The sequence below is a fragment of the Lethenteron reissneri genome, chromosome 28 (assembly GCF_015708825.2).
Source record: "Lethenteron reissneri isolate LAM-NWPU_2019-01 chromosome 28, ASM1570882v1, whole genome shotgun sequence".
In the NCBI taxonomy this organism is placed as follows: Eukaryota; Metazoa; Chordata; class Hyperoartia; order Petromyzontiformes; family Petromyzontidae; genus Lethenteron; species Lethenteron reissneri.
This window is the reverse complement of record NC_083806.1, coordinates 4,235,972-4,260,150: the sequence shown is the minus strand read 5'-3', so window position 1 is coordinate 4,260,150 and position 24,179 is coordinate 4,235,972. Positions and strand designations below refer to the sequence as shown.

General features: G+C 53.9%; 1 protein-coding gene across 5 annotated transcripts in view; it reads left to right on the top strand.

The window, feature by feature from the left end:
* KDM2B (lysine demethylase 2B) overlaps nt 1-24,179 on the top strand; it is an 88,468-nt gene that overhangs the window by 23,732 nt on the left and 40,557 nt on the right. The window contains exon 1 of one of the 5 annotated variants that reach the window (XM_061561849.1): nt 15,660-15,979. The exons of the other annotated variants lie outside the window; for them this stretch is intronic. Within the exon in view, the coding sequence (XP_061417833.1) occupies nt 15,932-15,979 (48 nt within the window). The 5' untranslated portion in view covers nt 15,660-15,931. Of the gene's footprint in view, nt 1-15,659; nt 15,980-24,179 lie in introns of those variants that run through there. 5 annotated transcript variants of the gene reach the window in all.

Sequence of the window (24,179 nt, the reverse complement as noted above, 5' to 3'; positions counted from 1 at the left end):
GCAATTCGTCCAAATTGCAAAGATTTTGGAAATTTCTATGACACCGACATCAATGGCCACGAACTTTTCACAGAAATTAGAGATTGCAAAATGCTGCTCAGTAACCGGAATTAAGTTCTACCAGAAACTCCTTTGGATCTTCTTGGTTTTATTGTGTTTTATGGAGACGACATATTTCCGAATTTCACTGCAAATTTTATTAACAATAGCAGTTTCAATTGCAAGCTGTGAGCGGTCGTTCAGCAAATTGAAACTTATTTTGTCGTATCTGCGTGCTTCAATGGGACAAGATCGCCTCAGCGATCTTGCTCTTCTTAGCGTTGAAAGAGAAACATTGGAAAAAACAGATTTTGATGACGTGATTGATTACCAGTTTGCGACAGTGAAATCAAGAAAAAATAATCTTTTGTAGACTATGTCAAACCAGTCTACGACAGTGACTGAGTGAGCCATGTAATATAATTTCTATAAATTTGCTTCTTTAAATACAATGTTTCATTAAAATTAAAATTGTTGTTCCTTATTCGATGTAATAGGAAAATGTGATTAAACGGGGGGGGGGGGGGGGGGGTGCGCCAATTTTATAGTTCGTCCCCGGGCGCAAAATATCCTAATTAGCGGGTGACGTCACTCCACATGGGGGGCCGAGGCGCCTCCTCCCCCCTCCTCGGCGTCAACTTACAACCGTCACTACAAAGGCAGAACCCTCACGTCACGTGATCTCCGTGACGCTGTTGAGACATCAAAGTAAAAAGGACGTCATGATGAACAAGGGATTATCACCTTCACATGAAATAAGTCTGTCACCGCGCCCGTACAAACTGCACGCGCATTGATGCAATGAATATATATCGTGCCGCGGTCTGCTTTTCGCTTGCAAGTTTCAGATTTACTGCAATACACCCGTCCTTGGACGGGCAAAAGGCTCGTTGTTTATGATTACTTACGGCCCTCGGTTCGATTGTCTGGACCACGGCTGACGATCGGTGGCGAGTGATGCCCGAATGGATACTGGGCCTCCGCTAGGTCGGCTCGGCCCTTACAGTGAGCACTCGGTGCGATGTGAAAACATCAGCACTGGGGAGACAAAGGTGGCGCCGTGCGTGGCGCACCCCACTTTCCTCTCTTATGTTCCGTGCCAGCCTTAATAGGCGCTCGCTAACAACACTTTCCTCATCGGTGTGAATGTGTGTGTGGAGATGGAGCGGTGCAATTGGATCTCGTAAAATTGTGGTCGGTGTCAATCCATGGTCAACGACTTTCTCTCTGCTGAGTGCGACTGCTACTACGAACTCCAAACCATGGACCACATAAAGTTGCACTGCCCCAAATGTACACGTGGAGGCGGCGGGTGGGTTGGTAGGTGAGTGGATGGGTGAGTGCGTGGGTGGATGGGTGGGTGGGTGGGTGCGTGGGTGGGTGCGTGCGTGGGTGCGTGGGCAGGTGCGTGGGCATGTGGGTGGGTTTGTGGGTAGGTGATTGGTTGCGTGGGTGTATGGATGAGTGGGCGGGCGAGTGGGTCTACCCACAGTTCACCAACTCTCGGACAAAGCAATTGAACGGCTCAATCACTTTCGCCCGAGTCTTCAGTGGTAGCACGAGATAGGAGCGCCCACTTTCGATGCCCCCACGTTGTTACCCAAAAGTCTCTCAGCAGCCGCCCCCCCCCCCCGCTCTCCGTGCCACACGAGTGAGCGGCCACGCTGGCTGGCACAGCGAGACGAGCCCGAGGCCTCCATCGGTGCTGACTCAGCAATTGGGTCACAGTCTCCCTCGGGTCGTGGGGGCGGCAGGGGTGGGGGGGAACCCGACGCTCATGGGGAAAAAGGGGGCCCTGAGTGTGGTTGGAACCCCCAGTGGTGATGACCGATGACCATGTAACCCCGAGCCTCCCCAACCCCGCCCCCCCCCCCCCCCATCTTCCCGCTAGGGTTGCCACCTGTCCTGGTTTTCCTTGGATTGTCCAGGTGTTGAGGAGGCAGCAGCAGCAGTTTCTGCCCTGGGAAATCTCTCAGTCTTCGCGGGACATCAAAACTCCCAGTTGTTGTCAGCCGCGTCAGAGTAACGACGAGCCACCACTCGAGGCGACGCTTTCACATGCAGGTCTCCCCTCTCGGATACGACCCATTTGTGTTTTCATATCGCGCCATCATTCAAGAATACTGGAGATCGAACCGCTGCGGAATATGCGACGCGCACAGTTTTTTGCACGGAGGCGCAGGAGGCCACAGGCGGCTAGAACCATTCGCCGGCAACAATTGCCCAAGCTCTGCGATCCCATATTCGGATAACGAGTGCTTGTGCTTCAGAGGTGGCGACCCTAAGCGCCCTCTCACCGGCGACGTTAATTCAGCCCTGTGCGCCCATTAGCCGTGTCGGTCCTGGGGGTTGCTTGATCGTACTTCACCGCGCTGGTCAGTATTGTTGTTGTTGTTTGTGAGGAGCAGGCGGCTCAGGTCCTCGTTCGGATGTCACGTGCCGCCGACGTGAGCCGTTAGCTGTGGCTGGGGGATCGGACTCAGCTCGCCGGATGGATTTAGCCTCTCTCCAGCCCCCACCAAAGCTATGAGGGCTGGCCCCTCTCCCAACTCGGTCCCGAGAAGGGGCCTCGGGCTCGTTTACGGCAGTGGTGCCGGCAGTGGTGGTGGGTGGCGGTGGTGGTGGGTGGTGATCAGTGATCAGTGAGTCAGCACCAGTGGGTGGGTGGGAGGCTGGGCTGTCGTGGTGGCGGCGCGAGAGGGGAGCGCCATCCTTTGTGAGTCCCACGTCTTGCCTCGCGCAGCTGGGGCCATCGCTGTGAATGGAGGCCCCGTGATTGATGTCGCGCTCCGCGGCTCCAGCCACATTCACGCCGCTCGGTTCCCTCTTGTGGCAGCGCGCCCGGGAATCCACGCCGCTAATTATTAACGATGGCACGGGAAGTGGGGGGGGGGCGGGGCGCGGGGTGCGGGGCGGTGTTGTAATCTCACGTGTAAGGACACGCGGAGGAAGACGCGGCCCGTGGCGTTAAAGATGTGCGGCGGTTGCTGTTGCGCACGCGTAAGACTGAGAATATCGATCAACATCTTGTCGGTTGATGATAATAATGATGATGATGAACGGGCGACTGCTTTAAGCAGGCAGGAAACGCTGCTGCTTTGCTCGAGTGCGACTGGGAAACATCAGCAACTGTTCGCTGGCGGGACGTTAAAGACTCGTGAGATGTTTTCTGCTCGGGCACGTTCCCCGCGGGGCCCGACGTGAATCTGGCAGCAGCAGCAACAGCAAAAGAACCCCGCTATCGTCTCGCGGAATCTGCTCGGCATTGTGGGCAGCGCAAAAAGCGTTTAGGGGCCTGTGCCATCCTACAGCGGGGGGCGGGGGGGCACACTTCATCCCCGGCACTGTCGTCGGCATCGTCAGCCACGGTCAATCCACTGCTGGGTGAAAGCCGCCCAGAAGCGACGCCATCTCGCACGATCCTGCAATGCAACAAATTCAACTGTAACAAATGTAAGGGTTATGAATAAAATGTCATCATGATAATGGAGAGCAATCGAGAGAGAGAGAGAGAAAGAGCTCGGGCGATTTGGTGGGGGGGTGTGGGAGCGGTGGTGCAGCGGTTATCACGCTGCGCTGCGAACCCTGCCGACCTGAGTCCGACTCGCAGCTCACAGCCCTGGGCGCACCCCAACTTCACCAACCCCCACTGAGCAGCATGGTGAAGTATGGTCGAACAACCCCTGCGCTTGACAGTGTCGGGGGAGACCTTCATCGAGCAGTGGATTAACGAAGGTGCTGCACACCTGCAATGAGGATCACATTGCCTGTTTGCGATGTGGATAGGTGATTGCGCGTGTACCTAGCCTGGCACAAGCGGCGTGGTGACATCACCGCTATTTGGGGATGAATGTCGGTTGTTACTGTGATTGAGCGTAGGCGCGTGCATGTGCAGTTGTGTGTTTGTGTGCTTGTACGTGCACGTGTGTGTGGGGAGTGGTGGTGTAGCGGTTAGCACGCTGCGCTACGAACCCGGCGACTCGAGTTAGATTCTCGCTCGCAGCCAGCACCGGTGACGACTTATCCGAATCGGTCCTGGGCCTCCCCTAGGTCGACTGCGTAAATATCATCACAAGGGAAGACAAAGGCAGCTGGGCATGGTGCTGGCCACCCACCCCTTCGTGTGCCGCGCCAGCCTTCATTGGTGCTCGTTAACAGCACTTGCCTCAACAGTCGGTTAAGGCTATATGGAGGATCTTTATCTGTGTGTACGTGTGTGTGTGCCTGATCTTTCGCTGCTTGAGAATTCGGGCCGTCACAGAGAATAAACAGTTTTTGCTGACTTTCTCTACTTCCTCCACTTTTCCCATGTTTTTTTCCAAAGCCCCTATAAATAGCGCCGCTTTATCTCCCTTTAAAAAACACACACGCGCGCGTGCGCACTCGCGGCCGAGGGTTTTTATTTTTTTTACCCCCCCCCGTCCGTATGCCCTGTTTGTCACTTTTTTATTTTTGTGATCGTGGAGAGAGAGTTTTTAGTTTTTTTTTTCTCATACGTCTTTCGGCGCCGCTGACACACAGGGAGCGAGCCAGGGGCTGCTGAGTGGCCCGTTGCGATCGGCCAAAGGACCGCAAATTGGCCGCGAATTTCGCGCAAATTACGAGCCCGTGCCTCTGGTACAGACCCGCCAATTGACACTTTCATTGCGATCATTGAGAGGCAGCTGCGATGTCGTTGCGATCCCACGTGTGTCCGCGTTTGCCCGCCTATCTGTGTCTCTCTCTGTCCGCCGGTGCGTGCGTCTGCACGTGCGGGGCCCAATATTTCAGACTGCCAGGCCACCTCCAGCGTAGAGTTCTGAGACTCAAAGAAATTACGTAATTATAACGCTTTCCCATAAAGCAGCGGCAACAGATGACAAATGTACCCACGGGAGAGAAAAAAATGTCTCAATGTGGCATTCATCACCGTGGCTGGCCGCGGGGCCACGAGGGATGTCCGATCGAGGCTGCCACCCCGCCAGTCGCTAAACCAATCCTCTCTGGATGAGTGACTGAGTGAGTGACTGGCTGGGTGAGTGAGAGACTGAGCAAGTGACTGAAAGAGTGACCGACAAAATGTAGTGAGTGAGCGAGCGAGCCTTTGTGTCAATTTCACGGACAACAAGTATGCTCCGAGCAAGTTCTCCCTTTGCCCTCCCAGCTGCTTGGCATGACAGGTGAGAAGCTGCATTGAGCCTCTGTCTATATATAAATAAGTAAACAACATAAACCATGCCCACTGTTTCTGTGCCATGCCTCCATATGTCGTCACATTTCTATGGCATAGACTCACACAGAGACCCACAGACTCACACACAGAACCACAGAGACCCACAGACTCGCACAGAGACCCACAGACTCGCACAGAGACCCACAGACTCGCACAGAGACCCACAGACTCGCACACAGAACCACAGAGACCCACAGACTCGCACAGAGCCCCACAGACTCGCACAGAGACCCACAGACTCACACAGAGACCCACAGACTCGCACAGAGACCCACAGACTCACACACAGAACCACAGAGACCCACAGACTCGCACAGAGCCCCACAGACTCGCGCAGAGCCCCACAGACTCGCACAGAGCCCCACAGACTCGCACAGAGACCCACAGACTCACACACAGAGACCCACAGACTCACACACAGAGACCCACAGACTCACGCAGAGACCCACAGACTCGCGCAGAGCCCCACAGACTCGCACAAAGCCCCACAGACTCGCACAGAGCCCCACAGACTCGCACAGAGCCCCACAGACTCGCACAGAGACCCACAGACTCGCACAGAGACCCACAGACTCGCACAGAGATCCACAGACTCGCACAGAGACCCACAGACTCGCACAGAGACCCACAGACTCGCATAGAGACCCACAGACTCGCACAGAGACCCACAGACTCGCGCAGAGCCCCACAGACTCGCACAGAGCCCCACAGACTCGCACAGAACCCCACAGACTCGCACAGAGACCCACAGACTCGCACAGAGACCCACAGACTCGCACAGAGATCCACAGACTCGCACAGAGACCCACAGACTCGCACAGAGACCCACAGACTCGCCCAGAGACCCACAGACTCGCCCAGAGACCCACAGACTCGCCCAGAGACCCACAGACTCGCACAGAGACCCACAGACTCGCCCAGAGACCCACAGACTCGCACAGAGACCCACAGACTCGCCCAGAGACCCACAGACTCGCACAGAGACCCATAGGAAGTTGTGACCGAGCGCAGTTTCTGAGATCCGATGAGATCGGGCAACACGCTGGTCCCCCCCACCCACCCCATCTTCACCAACCCACACTGACCAGCGCAGTGATGTGTGGTTACTCAACCTCTACGGCGTGGGGAGGCCTCCATCATAACAATAACAAAGGAGTCTGTGACGTGCTCGGATTTAGCGAAACTGACTAATTGTTTTATGATCGCGAACTCGGGCGGCGCACAGCACAAGGCCGTCACGGTTCGTCGTAGTCCAGCAGTGGATTTTGGGCTGTAGGTGAATGCCAATGAGCTTTGTACAAAAACAGTCGCACAACGGCATTGCGTGGATGGCCGAAGCGGGCAGTGACGAGTGGTCTTATACACCGCGTTGTCCAGAACTCCCCATCGCCGCACAAGTACATCGGAGCAGATGATAGTGGTGAGATGACAGGGGAGAGGTAGGAGGGTGCGTGGAGGGGAGTAGAGTGAGATGAGAGGGGGGAGGTAGGAGAGTGCGTGGAGGGGAGTAGAGCTGAGATGAGAGGGGGGAGGATAGGAGAGTGCGTGGAGGGGAGTAGAGTGAGATGAGAGGGGGAGATAGGAGAGTGCTGGAGGGGAGTAGTGCGATGAAGGGGGGGATAGGAGAGTGCGTGGAGGGGAGTAGAGTGAGATGAGAGGGGGGAGGATAGGAGAGTGCGTGGAGGGAGTAGAGTGAGATGAGAGGGGGGAGGTAGGAGAGTGCGTGGAGGGGAGTAGAGTGAGATGAGAGGGGGGGAGGTAGGAGAGTGCGTGGAGGGGAGTAGAGTGAGATGAGAGGGGGAGGATAGGAGAGTGCGTGGAGGGGGTAGAGTGAGATGAGAGGGGGGTGATAGGAGAGTGCGTGAGGGGAGTAGAGTGAGATGAGAGGGGGGAGGATAGGAGAGTGCGTGGAGGGGAGTAGAGTGAGATGAGAGGGGGGAGGATAGGAGAGTGCGTGGAGGGGAGTAGAGTGAGATGAGAGGGGGAGGTAGGAGAGTGCGTGGAGGGGAGTAGAGTGAGATGAGAGGGGGGAGGTAGGAGAGTGCGTGGAGGGGAGTAGAGTGAGATGAGAGGGGGGAGATAGGAGAGTGCGTGGAGGGGAGTAGAGTGAGATGAGAGGGGGGGGATAGGAGAGTGCGTGGAGGGGAGTAGAGTGAGATGAGAGGGGGGAGATAGGAGAGTGCGTGGAGGGGAGTAGAGCGAGATGAGAGGGGGTAGATAGGAGAGTGCGTGGAGGGGAGTAGAGTGAGATGATAGGGGGAGATCAGGAGAGTGCGTGGAGGGGAGTAGAGTGGATGAGAGGGGAGAGGGAGGAGAGTGCGTGGGGGGAGTAGAGTGAGGTGAGAGGGGGGAGATAGGAGAGTGCGTGGAGGGGAGTAGAGTGAGATGAGAGGGGGGAGATAGGAGAGTGCGTGGAGGGGAGTAGAGTGAGATGATGAGGGGGGAGATAGGAGAGTGCGTGGAGGGGAGTAGAGTGAGATGAGAGGGGGAGGTAGGAGAGTGCGTGGAGGGGAGTAGAGCGAGAGTGAGAGGGGGAGGTAGGAGAGTGCGTGGAGGGGAGTAGAGTGAGATGAGAGGGGGAGAGATAGGAGAGGGCGTGGGGGGAGTAAGTGAGATGAGAGGGGGGAGGTAGGAGAGTGCGTGGAGGGGATAGAGTGAGATGAGAGGGGGGAGATAGGAGAGTGCGTGGAGGGGAGTAGAGTGAGGATGAGAGGGGAGATAGGAGAGTGCGTGGAGGGGAGTAGAGTGAGATGATAGGGGAGAGGCAGGAGAGTGCGTGGAGGGGAGTAGAGTGGGATGAGAGGGGAGAGGGAGGAGAGTGCATGGGGGGGAGTAGAGTGAGGTGAGAGGGGATAGGTAGGAGAGTGCGTGGAGGGGAGTAGAGTGAGATGAGAGGGGAGAGGCAGGAGAGTGCGTGGAGGGGAGTAGAGTGAGATGAGAGGGGAGAGGGAGGAGAGTGCATGGAGGGGAGTAGAGTGAGATGAGAGGGGAGAGATAGGAGAGTGCGTGGAGGGGAGTAGAGCGAGATGAGAGGGGAGAGGCAGGAGAGTGCGTGGAGGGGAGTAGAGTGAGATGAGAGGGGAGAGGCAGGAGAGTGCGTGGAGGGGTGTAGAGCGAGATGAGAGGGGAGAGGGAGGAGAGTGCATGGAGGGGAGTAGAGTGAGATGAGAGGGGAGAGATAGGAGAGTGCGTGGAGGGGAGTAGAGTGAGATGAGAGGGGAGAGGCAGGAGAGTGCGTGGAGGGGAGTAGAGTGAGATGAGAGGGGAGAGATAGGAGAGTGCGTGGAGGGGAGTAGAGTGAGATGAGAGGGGAGAGGCAGGAGAGTGCGTGGAGGGGAGTAGAGTGAGATGAGAGGGGGGAGGTAGGAGAGTGCGTGGAGGGGAGTAGAGTGGGATGAGAGGGGAGAGGGAGGAGAGTGCATGGGGGGGAGTAGAGTGAGGTGAGAGGGGAGAGGCAGGAGAGTGCGTGGAGGGGAGTAGAGCGAGATGTCACCTGCACCCCTCCCCCAAACTCGACTCCTCATCCTGATTGGCCAGCGGCCCGCGTCGTTAACAATGAAGTGGTGCTCGGTCTCCACCCGGAGCGAGCGCTGTGATTGACGCAGATGTCGCCCCACAGGAACGGAGCGCGCGTGCGTTTGTTTGTTGTTGGAGTCGGTCCGTCAACTACGGGGGGGGGGGGGGGGGTAGTGTGGGGGGTGTGGGGGGTGGGGGGGGTCACCGGCCCAGCCTCACTCGCTCACGCGGTCCCACGATGGTTCTGCCGCTGCTGCTGCTGCTGGTGGTGCTGCTGCTGGTGGTGCTGCTGGTGGTGGTGCCGGTCAAGTCTGCCGGGAGCCGCTGGCGGAAGGGAGGGAAGGGTCCAGCCGCTCAATTCGGTTGTTTAAAAGAAAAAGCGTAAGGGGCCGTCCATAAATGACGTCACGCACCTAGGGGGGGGGGGGGGGTCAGACATTTGTGACGATGTGTGACGAGGGAGGGGGGAAGGGAGTTGAGTGAGATGAGAGGGGGGAGGTATTATTTTATCTTTATACGTGACTTTACCGAAAGAACCAAAGAATAATTCCTGCAGTCACGAAAGCTCCAAATTAAGTTTGAGGGAGGGGGGGTTTTGAGAAATGTGACGTCACATCAAAATGCACAACTTTAAATAAATATAGAATTGTTATAACAACACTCCTACAACATCAGAGTGCAACACCACATTAAATACGCACTACTATGACAATAGTTTAAAGCGATTTGAAGCATGTTTTATTTTCAAAATGGAAATATGGTTTTGGGGGGGGGGAAGGGCAGAGCTTTGTGACGTCATATTTGAGGGGGAGGTCTGACTTTTTGTGACGCCGTGTGACGAGGAGGGGGGGGGGGTAAAAAATTGTCCAAAATCGCATGACGTCATTTATGGACGGCCCCTAAGATCTCCGGCACGAGGAGCGAAACGTCGGAACATCGCGCCGAACGACACGTGACGCGACACCGATGGCCACCGCCGCCGCGTGCCAACGTTGAGTCGACGTTGGCACGCGGTTGCAACCGTGTGGTGGGGGGGGGGTCACTTCGCTTTGTGACGATTTATCGGCTGAAGCTGCCGGCGCACGCCGCTGACCCGTTATGGTGTTGTTGTGTTTGCTGTCATGTTGCATTGTCGTGCTGTTGTTCTGTTGTTGTTGTTGTGCTGTTGCGGTGTTGTATTGTTATGCTGCTTTGACATTACTCTTTGGTTCTTTCGGTAATGTCACGTAGGTAGAACTAAAATCAATCGCGACGTTTCGAACGCAACACGAGCGTTCGTCTTCAGGTGAAAATCGCGATAGCTGCGATGTCTGCTGCGAGCAGCAACTACGTCTGCTACCTTGATATTGTTGTGCTGTGTCATGTTCATGTGTTGTTGTGTGCTAAGCAGCTGTCACGCTGTAGTTGTTGCTGTTCTTGTTGTCATCACCGTGGCCGAGCCCAGGTGAACTTTGCAGAATCGCCGCCGGCGTGCGAGTTTATCATTTGGCCGGTCGCCGATATTTTCTCTCTTGTGCCTCTCTCAGTTACACGTAAAAATAAAAAAAAATCTGAAGACACCCTTTACATAATGAACTCTGAAAATAATATAACAGAACGCCACAATCCACGGTTAACACCGGGAAGTGGCGCGCGGGCTTGTGATGCGGTTCCCGGGGAAAGCGTTTAGCGGCGCGACTGTTCGCAGGGGGGGCCTAAGGGTTTTTTTTGTCCTCTGCTGAACATAGGCATAGGTTTTACACTTTCTGCCAAATAATATAGCAGGTGGTAAAGATGTTAAAACACCAAACTGAAACCTTTTGCGCAAGGAATCATGGCTGTATTGACCACATATACTCGTGGTGAACATGCAAACAAAAAACGTACTTCTAGATTTGAAGTTTTCGTGACTGCAATGATCCATACTCTTTGGTTCTTTCGGTAAAGTCACGTAGGTAGAAAATAATAAATGAAAACAACTAAATTAAATCACGACGTTTCGGGCGCAACACAAGCGTCCTTCATCAGGTGAGGACCACCTGATGAAAAAAATCGCATGTGGTGCCACCTGTGCCACAATCACTGAAGTATGACATACTTCAGTGATTGTTTTCGCTGTGGTGGTCCCCACCTGATGAAGGACGTTTGTGTTGCGCCCGAAACGTCGTGATTTTATTTAGTTGTTTTAATTTTTTATTTTATTTTATTATTTTCACCTACGTGACTTTACCGAAAGAACCAAAGAGTATAAAAAACATACTCTGATATTATATGCATTGTCTTTGAAACTGATTGGTCCACACCAGAGACAGCTTTCTTTAGAGCCTCGTCTCAAAACGGCGTTAGACCAGAGGACGCCAAAAGGCGAACAGCACAAAGACAATGCACTATCAGGACATTGATACTGGCAAGGAAGAAGTCCCATGATCCAGGGACGTCGTCACCTCTGCCGCGCACGCTGAAGTCACTTAGATAATCCGACTTGGGAGGGGGAAGCAGAGATGTATACAGTCTCTCCCATAACGCGAATTGGACGTAACGCGATTCATGTATTGGAGAACAATTTTTTGCATAACGCGGATTGCGAATTTGCTATAACGCAATCGAGTGAACGGAACTATACGTCGCGCGACTCGGAACAAGCGGTCGTGCAGGCTGCCTCGGTGTAGCATCGCACAAGGCAGCGGGATGCTGCTGGATGCTTCTAGATGCTACCCACGCGCCTTAGTCTTGGTTCGGCCTGCGTACGCATCTTGCGTGTTATCGCGGACTGCGCTTTACCCCGCATCAGATGTTAATTATAACGCGATTTTACCATAACGCGGTTTTAAACGTTATATTCCAACCCACTTTCGGTGGTGTCTTTGTGCCATCTCGTAAACCTGACGGGGGGCTCATCATCATCCCTATGTGGTCGACAAAATAGCTAACACTTATTTTGTGATAGCGGGGGTGGGAATTCAATAGTGATTGTCTTATGGATAGACTCGCCTTCACCATATGAATGTGGAATTTCCACCACTGGATCTGCAGGGCTGTGAACAGGCAACGAGGAGCGCCTCAATGATCATTCGAGCTGGAAATCACCTAAACTTGTTTTAACATTGACAAGGTGGCAAAAACCGTTTTTCATGTCCAAAACACCGTTTTTCATGTCCAAAACACTGGTATTCACTCAACCTGCGTTCCTTTGCGACTCGCAGATGGCAGGGAGGGTAATGGTCCCTGAGAATTGGGATCTCACACGCAGGAGCAATCGCCGCCCTTGCAGTGATGACAGGCTAATTCCCCCAGCTCACGCTTACAAATGTGGCAATCATAATGGTCTCTGGAGTTCTCGTGTGATTCAAAAATATACAACAGTACTGTACAGTAAACTTTGTCTTATGCCTTAATGGGTGCTCGCTAACCGCACTTGCCCCAAGTGAAAAACTATAAGGGTTTTGAACGGAAAAAAAATCCGCTTTTTATGTTCAAATCTGAATAATTCGAAAACGGAAAAGGATAGGAGCTTCCTCTCAGTGGATGAAGTTAATTATGATAATTGGTTCTTTACCCTTCTATCTGGCAACAGTTTTGTTGCCAGATAGAAGGGTAAAGAACCAATTATCATATTTTTACTGGCAAATGAGGTCCCCATAGTGAAGTTAATTATGTTGAGTTACATGTATTTCTGATTTTAAAAAGAACGGGATCTTCAAATTGAGTGGTTTCCGTTGGGTATGTATTTAAATATAAGTTGAATCAAATCGTCAACAATGTTTTTTTGCGGAAAAATAAATTTTTTGAGTAGTTTGTGTCCGATCATAGATTTAAAAAAAATTGTCAATCATATAAGGTGCATTATATTTATTGAAAACTTTTGCCTGGCGAAAACAGGCTTTAAGAAAAAAAATATCGGGCTCTATTTTGAAGGCTTGGAATTTCACGAGCATCCTCATTCCCTCCCTCCCTCCCGTTGAGAAGTTTCTCGATCCCTAGATCCGCCTCTCGTCTGTCGAGATCAGGGGTCAGCAACCTGCTGCTCCAGAGGGCGCGTGCGGCTCTTTAAGGACTGGCCCCGTGACGTTATTAAGAACCAATCGTCTCGTATTCACATGCATTGAAATATAAAAAAAAAAATTTTTTACCGAATTCACAATTATTATTTTGCTCATCTTGTTATTTTGGTTATAGACTCTTCTACATGACGGGTTGAACGGGGGGGAGGGTTCGCAAGATTTCACCCACGTGCTGAAACGATGGAATGCATCGACGACACATGCGGGACCCCCTCGTGTATCGAGTCGGGAGTCCCCTATGCTAGAGACGTGCAAGATAGCGAACGCGCCTTCAGTCCACGTGGGCGGCGGCGAGATGTGGAACTTCCTCGTGCGCAAGTACAGCGCGGGGTTAGTGGCCAGCACGTGTTTTGCGTGTGCACGTGGTGTGAGGCGGTGACGCTTCTGTCTCAGACGTTGCCAGGTGGTGACCCCAGGTGATGACCCCAGGTGGTGACCTCAGGTGGTGACCCCAGGTGGTGACCCCAGGCGTATTGGATGGCTAGCAGGGGTGGCACACACACGGGGAGGGGAGATGGCACCCTCATCGTGGGGCCACGAGACGGGTTCGTACGATGCCACCCACGTGCTCAGACACCGGTGGGGGGTGGGGGGGGGGGTAGAGCTACGCAGGTTCCGGGGCCCGCGGCCTGGCCGACTGCCACCCACGTTCCGGGGCCAGCGACGCTGCCTGCAGAGTGGCTCTAACTCACGTTCTGGGGCCGCGTTGTTTTCGCCCGGCAGCAGCGTGAGGCGCGGCCTCCCATTGGTCCGCGGCGACGCGTTGCTCCGCCCATTCTCCCCCTAACCACGCCCCTATTTCACCCAGCCCCGCGCCAAATTGGGGGGTCAGCGGCCAATCGGTTCTGGTGCATGGCTTGTTTCCCATTGGTCGCGAGCCGAGCACGTGACTCGCCGCATCGACCAATGGTAAGCAGATTTGTGTGGGGGGTGGGGGGGGGGTAGACTCAAGCTGCACTCTGATTGGTGCACCGCGCTGCACGGGGGGCTGTTGCATTTGGCTCCCAATGGTGAAGCAATTAAATAAATAATCAAACAATATATTTCCTTACTCTACACATAAACATTTTTTGACACTTATCGTCAACCACACACAAGCCTCTTCCTGTGAGAATTCACAGTAATACTTGGTACCGTGCTGCACTTTCTACATTCAAATATGCACCGAACTGCACCGGTCTGGCACATCACCGAAATAGGTGCGGTTCAAGCTCTGCACTAAACCTGCCACCGGGTCCGCCGAACGAAACGCACCCATCTGCACCGGGACCTCTTTATTAGTTGCACCGTCCCTTACACCCGCGCAATCGCAGCAACGCTACCGATTTGCACCGGTCAAATAGTAATCGCTGCACATCCTGTACTGAAAAAACGGTGCAGTGACATCATATCGGGGGGGGGGGGGGGGGTGCGATCTTCTGCCTTGTGCACGGGTTCCTCCACTGACTTGCACCGACCTCATTACCGTAATAGCTGCCCCCTAGAGGGTCCACCAAGCTGCACGCGTCTCGTATTCCTACAGCGGCTGCACTCAACATTGACCCACCTACACCCAACGATCCCCCGTAAAGCATTTGGGCAAGTGCCGTTAGCGAAGGCCCCCCAAACCCCCCCCCCTAAACTCCCCCCCCAACCCCCCCCCAACCCCCCCCAACCGACCCCCCCCAAACTCCCACCCCAAACTCCCACCCCAAACTCCCACCCCAACTCCCACCCCAACTCCCCCCCCAACTCCCCCCCCAACCGACCCCCCCCAACTCCCACCCCAACTCCCACCCCAACTCCCACCCCAACTCCCACCCCAACTCCCCCCCCAACCCCCCCCCCCAACTCCCCCCCCAACCCCCCCCCAACTCCCCCCCCCAACTCCCCCCCCAACCCCCCCCCCACTACCCCCCCCCACTACCCCCCCAACCCCCCCCCAACCCCCCCCAACTACCCCCCCCCAACTACCCCCCCCCAACCCCCCCCCCAACCAGCCCCCCCAACCAGCCCCCCCCAACCCCCCCCCCAACTACCCCCCCCCAACTATCCCTCCCCCAACTACCCCCCCCCAACTACCCCCCCCCCAACTACCCCCCCAACTACCCCCCCAACTACCCCCCCCAACTACCCCCCCAACCCCCCTCCCCAACCCCCCTCCCCAACTACCCCCCCAACCCCCCCCCCCAACTACCCCCTCAACCCCCCCCCCCAGCTACCCCCCCAACCCCCCCCTCAACTATCCCCCCAACTCCCTCCCCAACCCCCCCACGCCCTCCCTCCAAACCCCCCCCCCCCAACGCATCAACGCCGGCTTGGGGGGGGGGGGCTTCCTCCCTTAAAACCGCAGCGCTGCACCGACTCCGCCGCGTAAGCAACCAAGTGCGACCTCCCAACCCCCCCTCCCCCCCACATACTCCTCCTCCTCATGAATATTAAGTAGCATCTGGGAGATGGCGGGGCACCGGCGATGAATATTCATGAGGGGGGCGTGGCCCCGCTCATAAATATTAAGTAGCATCTGGGAGGGGACGGGGCACCGGCGATGAATATTCATGAGGGGGGCGTGGCCCTGCTCATGCATATTAAGTAGCATCTGGGAGGGGGCGGGGCACCGGCGATGAATATTCATGAGGGGGGCGTGGCCCCGCTCATGGATATAAAGTAGCATCTGGGAGGGGGCGGGGCACCGGCGATGAATATTCATGAGGGGGCGTGGCCCCGCTCATGCATATTAAGTAGCATCTGGGAGGGGGCGGGGCACCGGCGATGAATATTCATGAGGGGGGCGTGGCCCCGCTCATGGATATAAAGTAGCATCTGGGAGGGGGCGGGGCACCGGCGATGAATATTCATGAGGGGGGCGTGGCCCCGCTCTCGCTCTCGCGCGCTGCCGCCGCCGCCGCCGGCGGCCATGATGGGAACTCGGGCCGCGGCGCGGCTCATGGAGAAGGCGAGAAGACGGCGGCAACGACGCGGAGGAGGAGGAGGAGGACGAGGAGGAGAGGGCGGAGGAAGAGACGGAGACCGCGAGCACCTCGAGCACCACCACCGTCACCACGGCGGCCAGCGGCGGGCGGCGAGGGCGGCGCGGCCATGAGCGCTTGGTTGTCGACGCGGTTGGAATGAGGCTAAATGCGTCATGGCGAACTTGAGTGCGGACGAGGAAGACTACTGTGACACAGCCGAGGTGTGTGGTGTGCGTGCGTACGGGGGTCAGTGTGCACGGGTGGGTTTGTGTGTGCGGTGGTGTGTGTGGGTGTTCATGGGCGTGTGAGGGTGCAGTGGTGTGTGAGGGTGCAGTGGTGTGTAAGGGTGCAGTGGTGTGTGAGGGTGCAGTGGTGAGGGTGCAGTGGTGAGTGTGCAGTGGTGTGTGTGTGAGGGTGCAGTGGTAGTGTGCGGGGGTGCAGTGGTGTGTGAGGGTGCAGTGGTGTGTGAGGGTGCAGTGGTAGTGTGCAGTGGTGTGTGTGTGAGGGTGCAGTGGTAGTGTGCGGGGGTGCAGTGGTGTGTGAGGGTGCAGTGGTGTGGGCAGTGTGTGTGAGGGTGCAGTGGTAGTGTGCAGGGGTGCAGTGGTGTGTGGGGGTGCAGTGGTGTGTGGGGGTGCAGTGGTGTGTGAGGGTGCAGTGGTGTGTGAGGGTGCAGTGGTGTGTGAGGGTGCAGTGGTAGTGTGCAGGGGTGCAGTGGTGTGTGAGGGTGCAGTGGAGTGTGTGGGTGCAGTGGTGTGTGAGGGTGCCGTGGTGAGGGTGGGTGCAGTGGTGTGTGTGTGTGCAGTGGTGTGTGAGGGTGCAGTGGTGTGTGAGTGAGGGTGCAGTGCGGAGGGTGCAGTGGTGTGTGTGGGTGCAGCGGAGTGTGTGGGTGCAGCGGAGTGTCGGGGTGCAGTGGTGTGTGAGGGTGCAGTGGTGTGTGAGAGAGGGTGCAGTGGTGTGTGAGGGTGCAGTGGTGTGTGTGGGTGCAGTGGTGTGTGAGGGTGCAGTAGTGTGTGAGGATGCAGTGGTGTGTGAGGGTGCAGTAGTGTGTGAGGGTGCAGTGGTGTGTGAGTGAGGGTGCAGTGGTGTGTGAGTGAGGGTGCAGTGGTGTGTGAGTGAGGGTGCAGTGGTGTGTGTGGGTGCAGTGCTGTCAGGGTGCAGTGGTGTGAGAGGATGCAGTGGTGAGGGTGCAGTGGTAGTGTGCAGGGTGCAGTGGTGTGTGAGGGTGCAGTGGTGTGTGTGTGTGGTTGCAGTGGTGTGTGAGTGAGGGTGCAGTGGTGTGTGTGGGTGCAGTGGTGTGTGAGTGAGGGTGCAGTGCAGAGGGTGCAGTGGTGTGTGTGGGTGCAGTGGTGTGTGAGTGAGGGTGCAGTGGTGTGTGAGTGAGGGTGGAGTGGTGTGTGAGTGAGGGTGCAGTGGTGTGTGAGGGTGCAGTGGTGTGTGAGTGAGGGTGCAGTGGTGTGTGTGGGTGCAGTGGTGTGTGAGGGTGCAGTGGTGTGTGAGGGTGCAGTGGTGTGTGAGGGTGCAGTGCTGTGTCAGGGTGCAGTGGTGTGAGAGGGTGCAGTGGTGTGTGAGGGTGCAGTGGTGTGAGAGGGTGCAGTGGTGTGAGAGGGTGCAGTGGTGAGGGTGCAGTGGTGAGGGTGCAGTGGGGAGGGTGCAGTGGTGAGGGTGCAGTGGTAGTGTGCAGGGGTGCGGTGGTGTGTGAGGGTGCAGTGGTGTGTGAGGTTGCAGTAGAGTGTGTGGGTGCAGTGGTGTGTGAGTGAGGGTGCAGTGGTGAGGGTGCAGTGCTGTGTCAGTGTGCAGTGGTGTGAGAGGGTTGCAGTGGTGTGAGAGGGTGCAGTGGTGAGGGTGCAGTGGTGAGGGTGCAGTGGTGAGGGTGCAGTGGTGAGGGTGCAGTGGTGAGGGTGCAGTGGTAGTGTGCAGGGGTGCGGTGGTGTGTGAGGGTGCAGTGGTATGTGAGGGTGCAGTGGTGTGTGAGGGTGCAGTGGTGTGTGAGTGAGGGTGCAGTGGTGTGTGAGGGTGCAGTGGTGAGTGAGGGTGCAGTGGTGTGTGAGTGTGGGTGCAGTGGTGTGTGAGTGTGGGTGCAGTGGTGTGTGAGTGTGGGTGCAGTGGTGTGTGAGTGTGGGTGCAGTGGTGTGTGAGGGTGCAGTGGTGTGTGAGGGTGCAGTGGTGATGGTGCAGTGGTGTGTGAGGGTGCAGTGGTGTGTGAGGGTGCAGTGGTGTGTGAGGGTGCAGTGGTGTGTGAGGGTGCAGTGGTGTGTGAGGGTGCAGTGGTGTGTGAGGGTGCAGAAGTGCAGTGGGATGCGTGAGTGTGCAGTGGGATGTGTGAGTGTGCATGGGTGTCAGGGTGTAGTGGTGTGTCAGGGTGCAGTGGCGTTGATGAATATGCAGTGGGGTTGGTGAGAGTGCAGTGGGGTGTGTGTGCAAGGGTTTGTGCAGAGTTGTGCGTGGTGTCTGTTGTATTGGTGTGTATAGGTCTGCACGGGTGTGTACATACGTATGTATTATTTGCATGCAGTATAGAGAACTGTAGTGCATAGTTGTTGGGGTGTGCACGAGGGTGCATGGGCGAGTGTGGGTGTGCATGGGCGAGTGTATGTGTATACGGGTCCGTGTGTGCATGGGTATGTGTGAGTGCAAATGTGTGTGCGAGTGTTGGGTGTATTCATGTGGTTCTTACGGTGTGTGTTTGTGCCTAAGTGTACAGGGGGGGTGTGTTGGTGTGTTCCCGGGTTTGTGTGGTTGTGTGCATCTTTGTGTGTGTTCCATACAGTAGAATACCTTGGTATACCGCAGTATATACACTGTGCGTATTATCTTTGCTTACGTGTACATGCGTGTGCGTGTGTGCGAAAATGCACGCTCATTCAAACACGTGTTTTATATGTACACAGTCGTTTTTGTGCTAGACTATGCATTGAAGTGTACACCTCTGTAACACGTGCACACTACTACATGTTCACAGTATTGTACACTGTAATATATGCATGTGTACAGTGCATACAGTGCGGTAAGTGCACACAGTCCGTATCCCGTGTATGTAATCATGTACTGTATACACGTGCGCTTCTGTCAGTGCAGTGCACGTGTGCGTTCACGTGTGCATATGTAAATGACCAGTCTTGGACCATATATAAACAACGCCACGTGCTTAGGTGTGGACGTGTATTGATGTGTACACGTGTGTGGTTTAATTGTATATTGTGTACTGCCCTATCAGGGCATTTAAACCCACTCACGCTTATTTGAGGCCTATGCAGCACAGCTCCGTACACCCAAATCGCTGTTCTTTCTATGCTCGTCGGTGCCACTGCCGCTGCTGGCGTTGATTATTATGATGTAATTCTTCTTACCAGTCTGCCACAATCATCATCAGCAGCAGAATCGCTGCTGGAAAGTGCAGTCTGCACGTAGTGGGTTGTGTAATGGCGGTTGCCTGGGAACCAAGCACACAAATTGTCTCATTTTCTCACACCCGTCACTGGCTGTTCTATGGTTTGAGTAATAACAACACAGGGAAATGAAATACACTTGCAGTTCTGAAGGTGACGATGATGACTGCTGTTAAGGATGCTGATAATGAGGATGTTGTTGCTTATTCATGAGACTCGCCCTTTGGTATTTAACCCACTCAAAACAACCGGACTATTGGTGAACGACACACTGGAACACACACACACACGCGCACACGTGTTGTGTTACACGGGACTGTGGTGTCCGCTTACACGCAGATGTGTCCTCGGAATTAGACATCACCACATGTCAGGACCGCGAACATGTAGCAAGCTAAACAGAAGTAGCAGCAGCAGCAGCGGCAACAGTAACAACAACAAGAACAATAGCAGCAGTGAGCACAGCAGTGTCCTTTTTGAGTGGGTGGTGGTCTGTGGGCACGTGGTGTGTGTTGTACCCTGCACCCATACGTGTGCATTGTGTAACTTGTACACACGTGTGCGTCGCCATGTGCTTGTGTGCACAGCTTTGCGCCTGTGTAAGTTCTGTTGATGTCTTGTTGAGCGCCTATTTCCAGTTGCGTGCTTGTATATGTATGTGTGTACGTAGCGATGTGTATAAATGCGTGCTTTTTTAAGGTACGGGTAGGTGTGTTGGCACAGCTACGTTCTAATACAGATGTGTGTAATACAGATGTGTGCGTGTGTATATACAGCTGTGTGTGTGTGTGTACAAAGATTCGTATACTTAGGTACACGTCTGTTTACGTGCACAGCCTTGTACTTCAACATGATGCATGTTCACCGCGCGTGTTGTTGTCAATTGTAAGTACACAGCTCCGTGTTTTGTGGTCGTGTACCCCGTTGGTTATGTACCCGGCTGCAGTGTTTTTGCACACAGATGTGTGTACACATCGGTGTCCTTGTGTAAATGCTCTTCTACACTGCCACTTGTGCACAGAGTATACCGCGTATGATTACCATCGTTTATAGGACACCTGTTGTACATCATATTGTACGGCGCGTGAGTGATTTTTTTTGCAGTGTTGTCCCAATGAATGGATTCCCATCCACCATGGGAATGTGGTTTTGCTCGTATGTTGTGTTGTGTTGGTCGTGTTGAATACTATACGAGAGGAGTGGTGGCCTTATGGGGGGAGGTGGGGGTGGTATTACAGATTCACGATGGTGGTGGTGGTTGTGTTAAGCATGCAGGCCCAGTGGTGGTTGTGTTGGATATTGAGAGGCACGTGGTGGTGGTGGTAGTTTCTTTGGTAAATGCACGGGTCGTAGTTGTGCAAAATATCAGAGCCAGTGTGGTGCTTTTTGTGTTAACTGTAGACACAGTGTGGTCGTGGTGATATCATTGAGTGGAGGCAGAGTTGTGATTATGTAAAGCGCGTAGGTATGACGGCACTGGGATGGTTTTGTTGCACAAGCAGGGTGGTGCTGGTGTTGATGATTTTGTTGAGTGTTGAATTAGAGTGGTGACATTTGTATTAAGTTGAAAGTACGGTGTTGGTAGATGCGTTGAGTACCATACAGACCGTTGTTGATGTTTCTGTTTACTATAGTTGCCACGCTTATCTTGGTTGCATTGACTGCAGAGGCAGTAGTATATAGCACAGGTTGTGTGACTTTAGAGACAGGCTGGTTGGTTGGTGGTTGCTTCTGTTGAGTGAGTGCCAGTAAGATGGTGTCAAACAGAGACATGTGGGTGCTGGTATAGAGGAAGCGGGCTGGTGTTGAGTGTAGAGACAGGATGGTTGGCAGTTGCTAATGAACTGATGGTGTTAAATATCGAGGTGTCTGGGTGGTTGTTTCCCACCCTCCCCTGCCTGCCCTTTCCCCTATAGAGACAGGTGGCAGCGGTGGTAGTGGTTCACTCTAGCCAGCCAGAGCCCGCCACCAAATGTGTCTCTGGGTCCACATGGCCGGACTGCCCCCGGACCCCCTTAGCTGGCTGAGGGGGGACACCACGCTGTGTTGGTGAGGAGAGGGGGGTGGTGGGACGGCCATTCTCCCCCATCTCCAAATAACTAATTAAATAAACATACAAGTGGGCAATAAAAAAAGCCCTGATGGGAGGTTTTATCTGGCGCTAAGCTGGAATGCAAAAGGGGGGGAAGGGGGTGGGGGAATTAAAATGTGAGTAAAGTACGTGATGCGGGAACGCCGGGCGAGGAGATGATGAAACTCTCGGTTATTTTCACTTTATTGTCTTGCGTCCCTGATCAATAATTACCCAGTTGCTAAAAGAGAGCGGGTTAACACGTATTGTTATCTGGGCCCCCACCTGCTGGTTAATCCAGTGAGTGAAACAAAACTGTGTGCAGGCTTGAGGTGCGAGGGGGGACCCACGGAGGTGTGACGTGGGGGGGGGGATGTGTGCTCGTTTGTCCAATTTAGTGTGCCAGCCTCAAAGAGGTGGGGGGCCGAGATCCTACTTCCGTGTTGGTTAAAGGTAACAAGTAAACCCGTAAAAACAAAGTTTTTCACTATAAATCCTTTATATGCGTGGCATCGGGGCGGCTAGAGTCCTCTCGTCCTCTGGCTTGAGATGGCTGCCACCTATGGGTCAGATGATTGTCTGGCAGCATTAAACAATTGGTAATTAAATATTTTAAAAAAATTCCCTAAACAGTGTAAAATTTTGGGAAAAAAATTTCACGAAAATGCATTGTTACGCACAACGAGTCTGTGCAAAATGTCAGCTCGATTGGATCACGGGAAGTAGGTTAAAAAACGACCGAAAGATTTGCACGGTCCTAAGCAAGCAAGCGAACTTAATATAAAGGATTTAAAAAATTAACCCGTAAAAACAAAGTTTTTCACTATAAATCCTTTATATGCATGGCGGCTAGAGTCCTCTCGTCCTCTGGCTTGAGATGGCTGCCACCTATGGGTCAGATGATTGCATGGCAGGGTTAAGCAATTGGTAATTAAATATAATATTTTTGTCCTAAAAAGTGTAAAATTTTGGATTTTTTTCACGAACATTAATTGTCACGCACAACGAGTCTGTGTGCAAAATGTCAGCTCGATTGGATCACGGGAAGTGGGTTAAAAAACGACCGAAAGATTTGCACGGTCCTAAGCAAGCAAGCGAACTTAATATAAAGGATTTAAAAAGGGCGTCCGCCACAGTGGTTGTGATGGTTAGCGCACTCGACGTGATATCCAGAGGGGCGCCCCCATCGCCGCCTCTCTCCGCCCAGCAGCAATGAATGGATGTGCCACTCGCACAAGTTAGGTCGATCGGCAGATTGCACGCGTGCGCGTGCGGTGGGGTAAAGTGTCGGTCCCCACCACCTCGTTGTTGAGCGTCTGCAAAACAGACCGTCCCAAGCGACCGTGGGTGCCGTTTAGCCGAGATGCGTCCGATGGGTGGAACAAAATAAGGAAGTTGTGTGCCGCAAAGAGCGCTGAAGGAACGTCGAGTTTTTGTCTTGGTGAAGTGGTGAGCCCAGAGCTTTCCTTTGCTGGGGGGGGAAGGTATGAGGAAGTGTGCGAGTATTTTATTTGCACTTCATGTTGTGCGCTTGCTCCTCCATTCAAGCTGAGCAGTTTTTCAGGCCATTGCTGTGGGCACTAAATGGCCACGTTTAAATGGGCAAGTTTATTGTACCAGGTCATGCCCTTTCACATGAAGAAGCGACGACTTTACTGTTTGTGAGTAAAGCAGTGGATGAGGTCATCATTGTTCATCACGTGCTTCTCATACTCACAGCTATGGGGGGGAACATTTGTAAACACCTGCCAATGATGCGGTTTGTTTTATCCGAGGGTTGTGTTTTCGCATTTAATTTTAACAACAAAAAACCACACACTTCGGCAACTTGCTAAATTGTCTCAGCAGTGTAATGTCACAAAGCGTCTTGCGTGGTGCCTTCACCTTGAAACGCGGTGTTTCAAATGTCTCCTAATGTGGCGTGAGTTGGTGAAACGGAAACAGGACCTAAAGCATCGCAGCTGTAATGGTCTAAAGACTCTGTGTATCGACGTGTCACACCAGTGCAGTGTAGCTGCCAAGACACTTCATGTAATGTTTATGAAAGGATGCTTTCAAAGGCCTTTGAAATCCATTGTGTCATTCACTTCTCAGTGCACATGTATATTCCTTTGCACTTACACATCTAATAACAATGCAGGATTGAAGCCCCTTTTTGGACCAGCAAAGCCTCGCTGAGCCTCAAGACTCTCGTTAAGGAGTGAGTGGGGGGGGTCACCATGATTTTTAGCCAATCCCATTCATGAGAGTTTGGCAGCACGAGAGGAAACCAGAGAACCCACCATGCATACGATGGGTGGCGAAGATCCACGCGGATGGATTCAATAATCCATTGACGTACTTCCGTCTCCTGGCTACCTTACCAGGAAATGCCCACAACACGTGGTATTCCCAGGCAGTCAGCTTTGGAAATATTATTTTCCAGGCTCGAAATCTGCTTGGCTTCTGAGATTTGACGAGATGGGGCCATTTTAGGTCAAGTTGGGCATAGGCGGAAATTGAGTTTCCTGTTTACCTCATATTTTCTATTTACCTCATATTTCATGTTAAAGTGTTATTAAATATATAAGCCTCTGCCTCATACAAGATCACTGGGAATGCAGCCAACGTTGTCCGTTCTTGGGCCTGGACACTGGATGGGTGGCCACCACGGGTGCCAGGTTGGTCATGGTTGGATGCGTGGCCACCATGGATGCCAGGTTGCCATGAGTGCCAGGTTGTCATGGGTGGATGGGTGACCACCATGGATGCCAGGTTGCCATGGGTGCCAGGTTGTCATGGGTGGATGGGTGGCCACCATGAATGCCAGGTTGTCATGGGTGCCAGGTTGTCATAGGTGGATGGGTGGCCACCATGAATGCCAGGTTGTCATGGGTGCCAGGTTGTCATGGGTGGATGGGTGACCACCATGGATGCCAGGTTGCCATTGGTGCCAGGTTGTCATGGGTGGATGGGTGACCACCA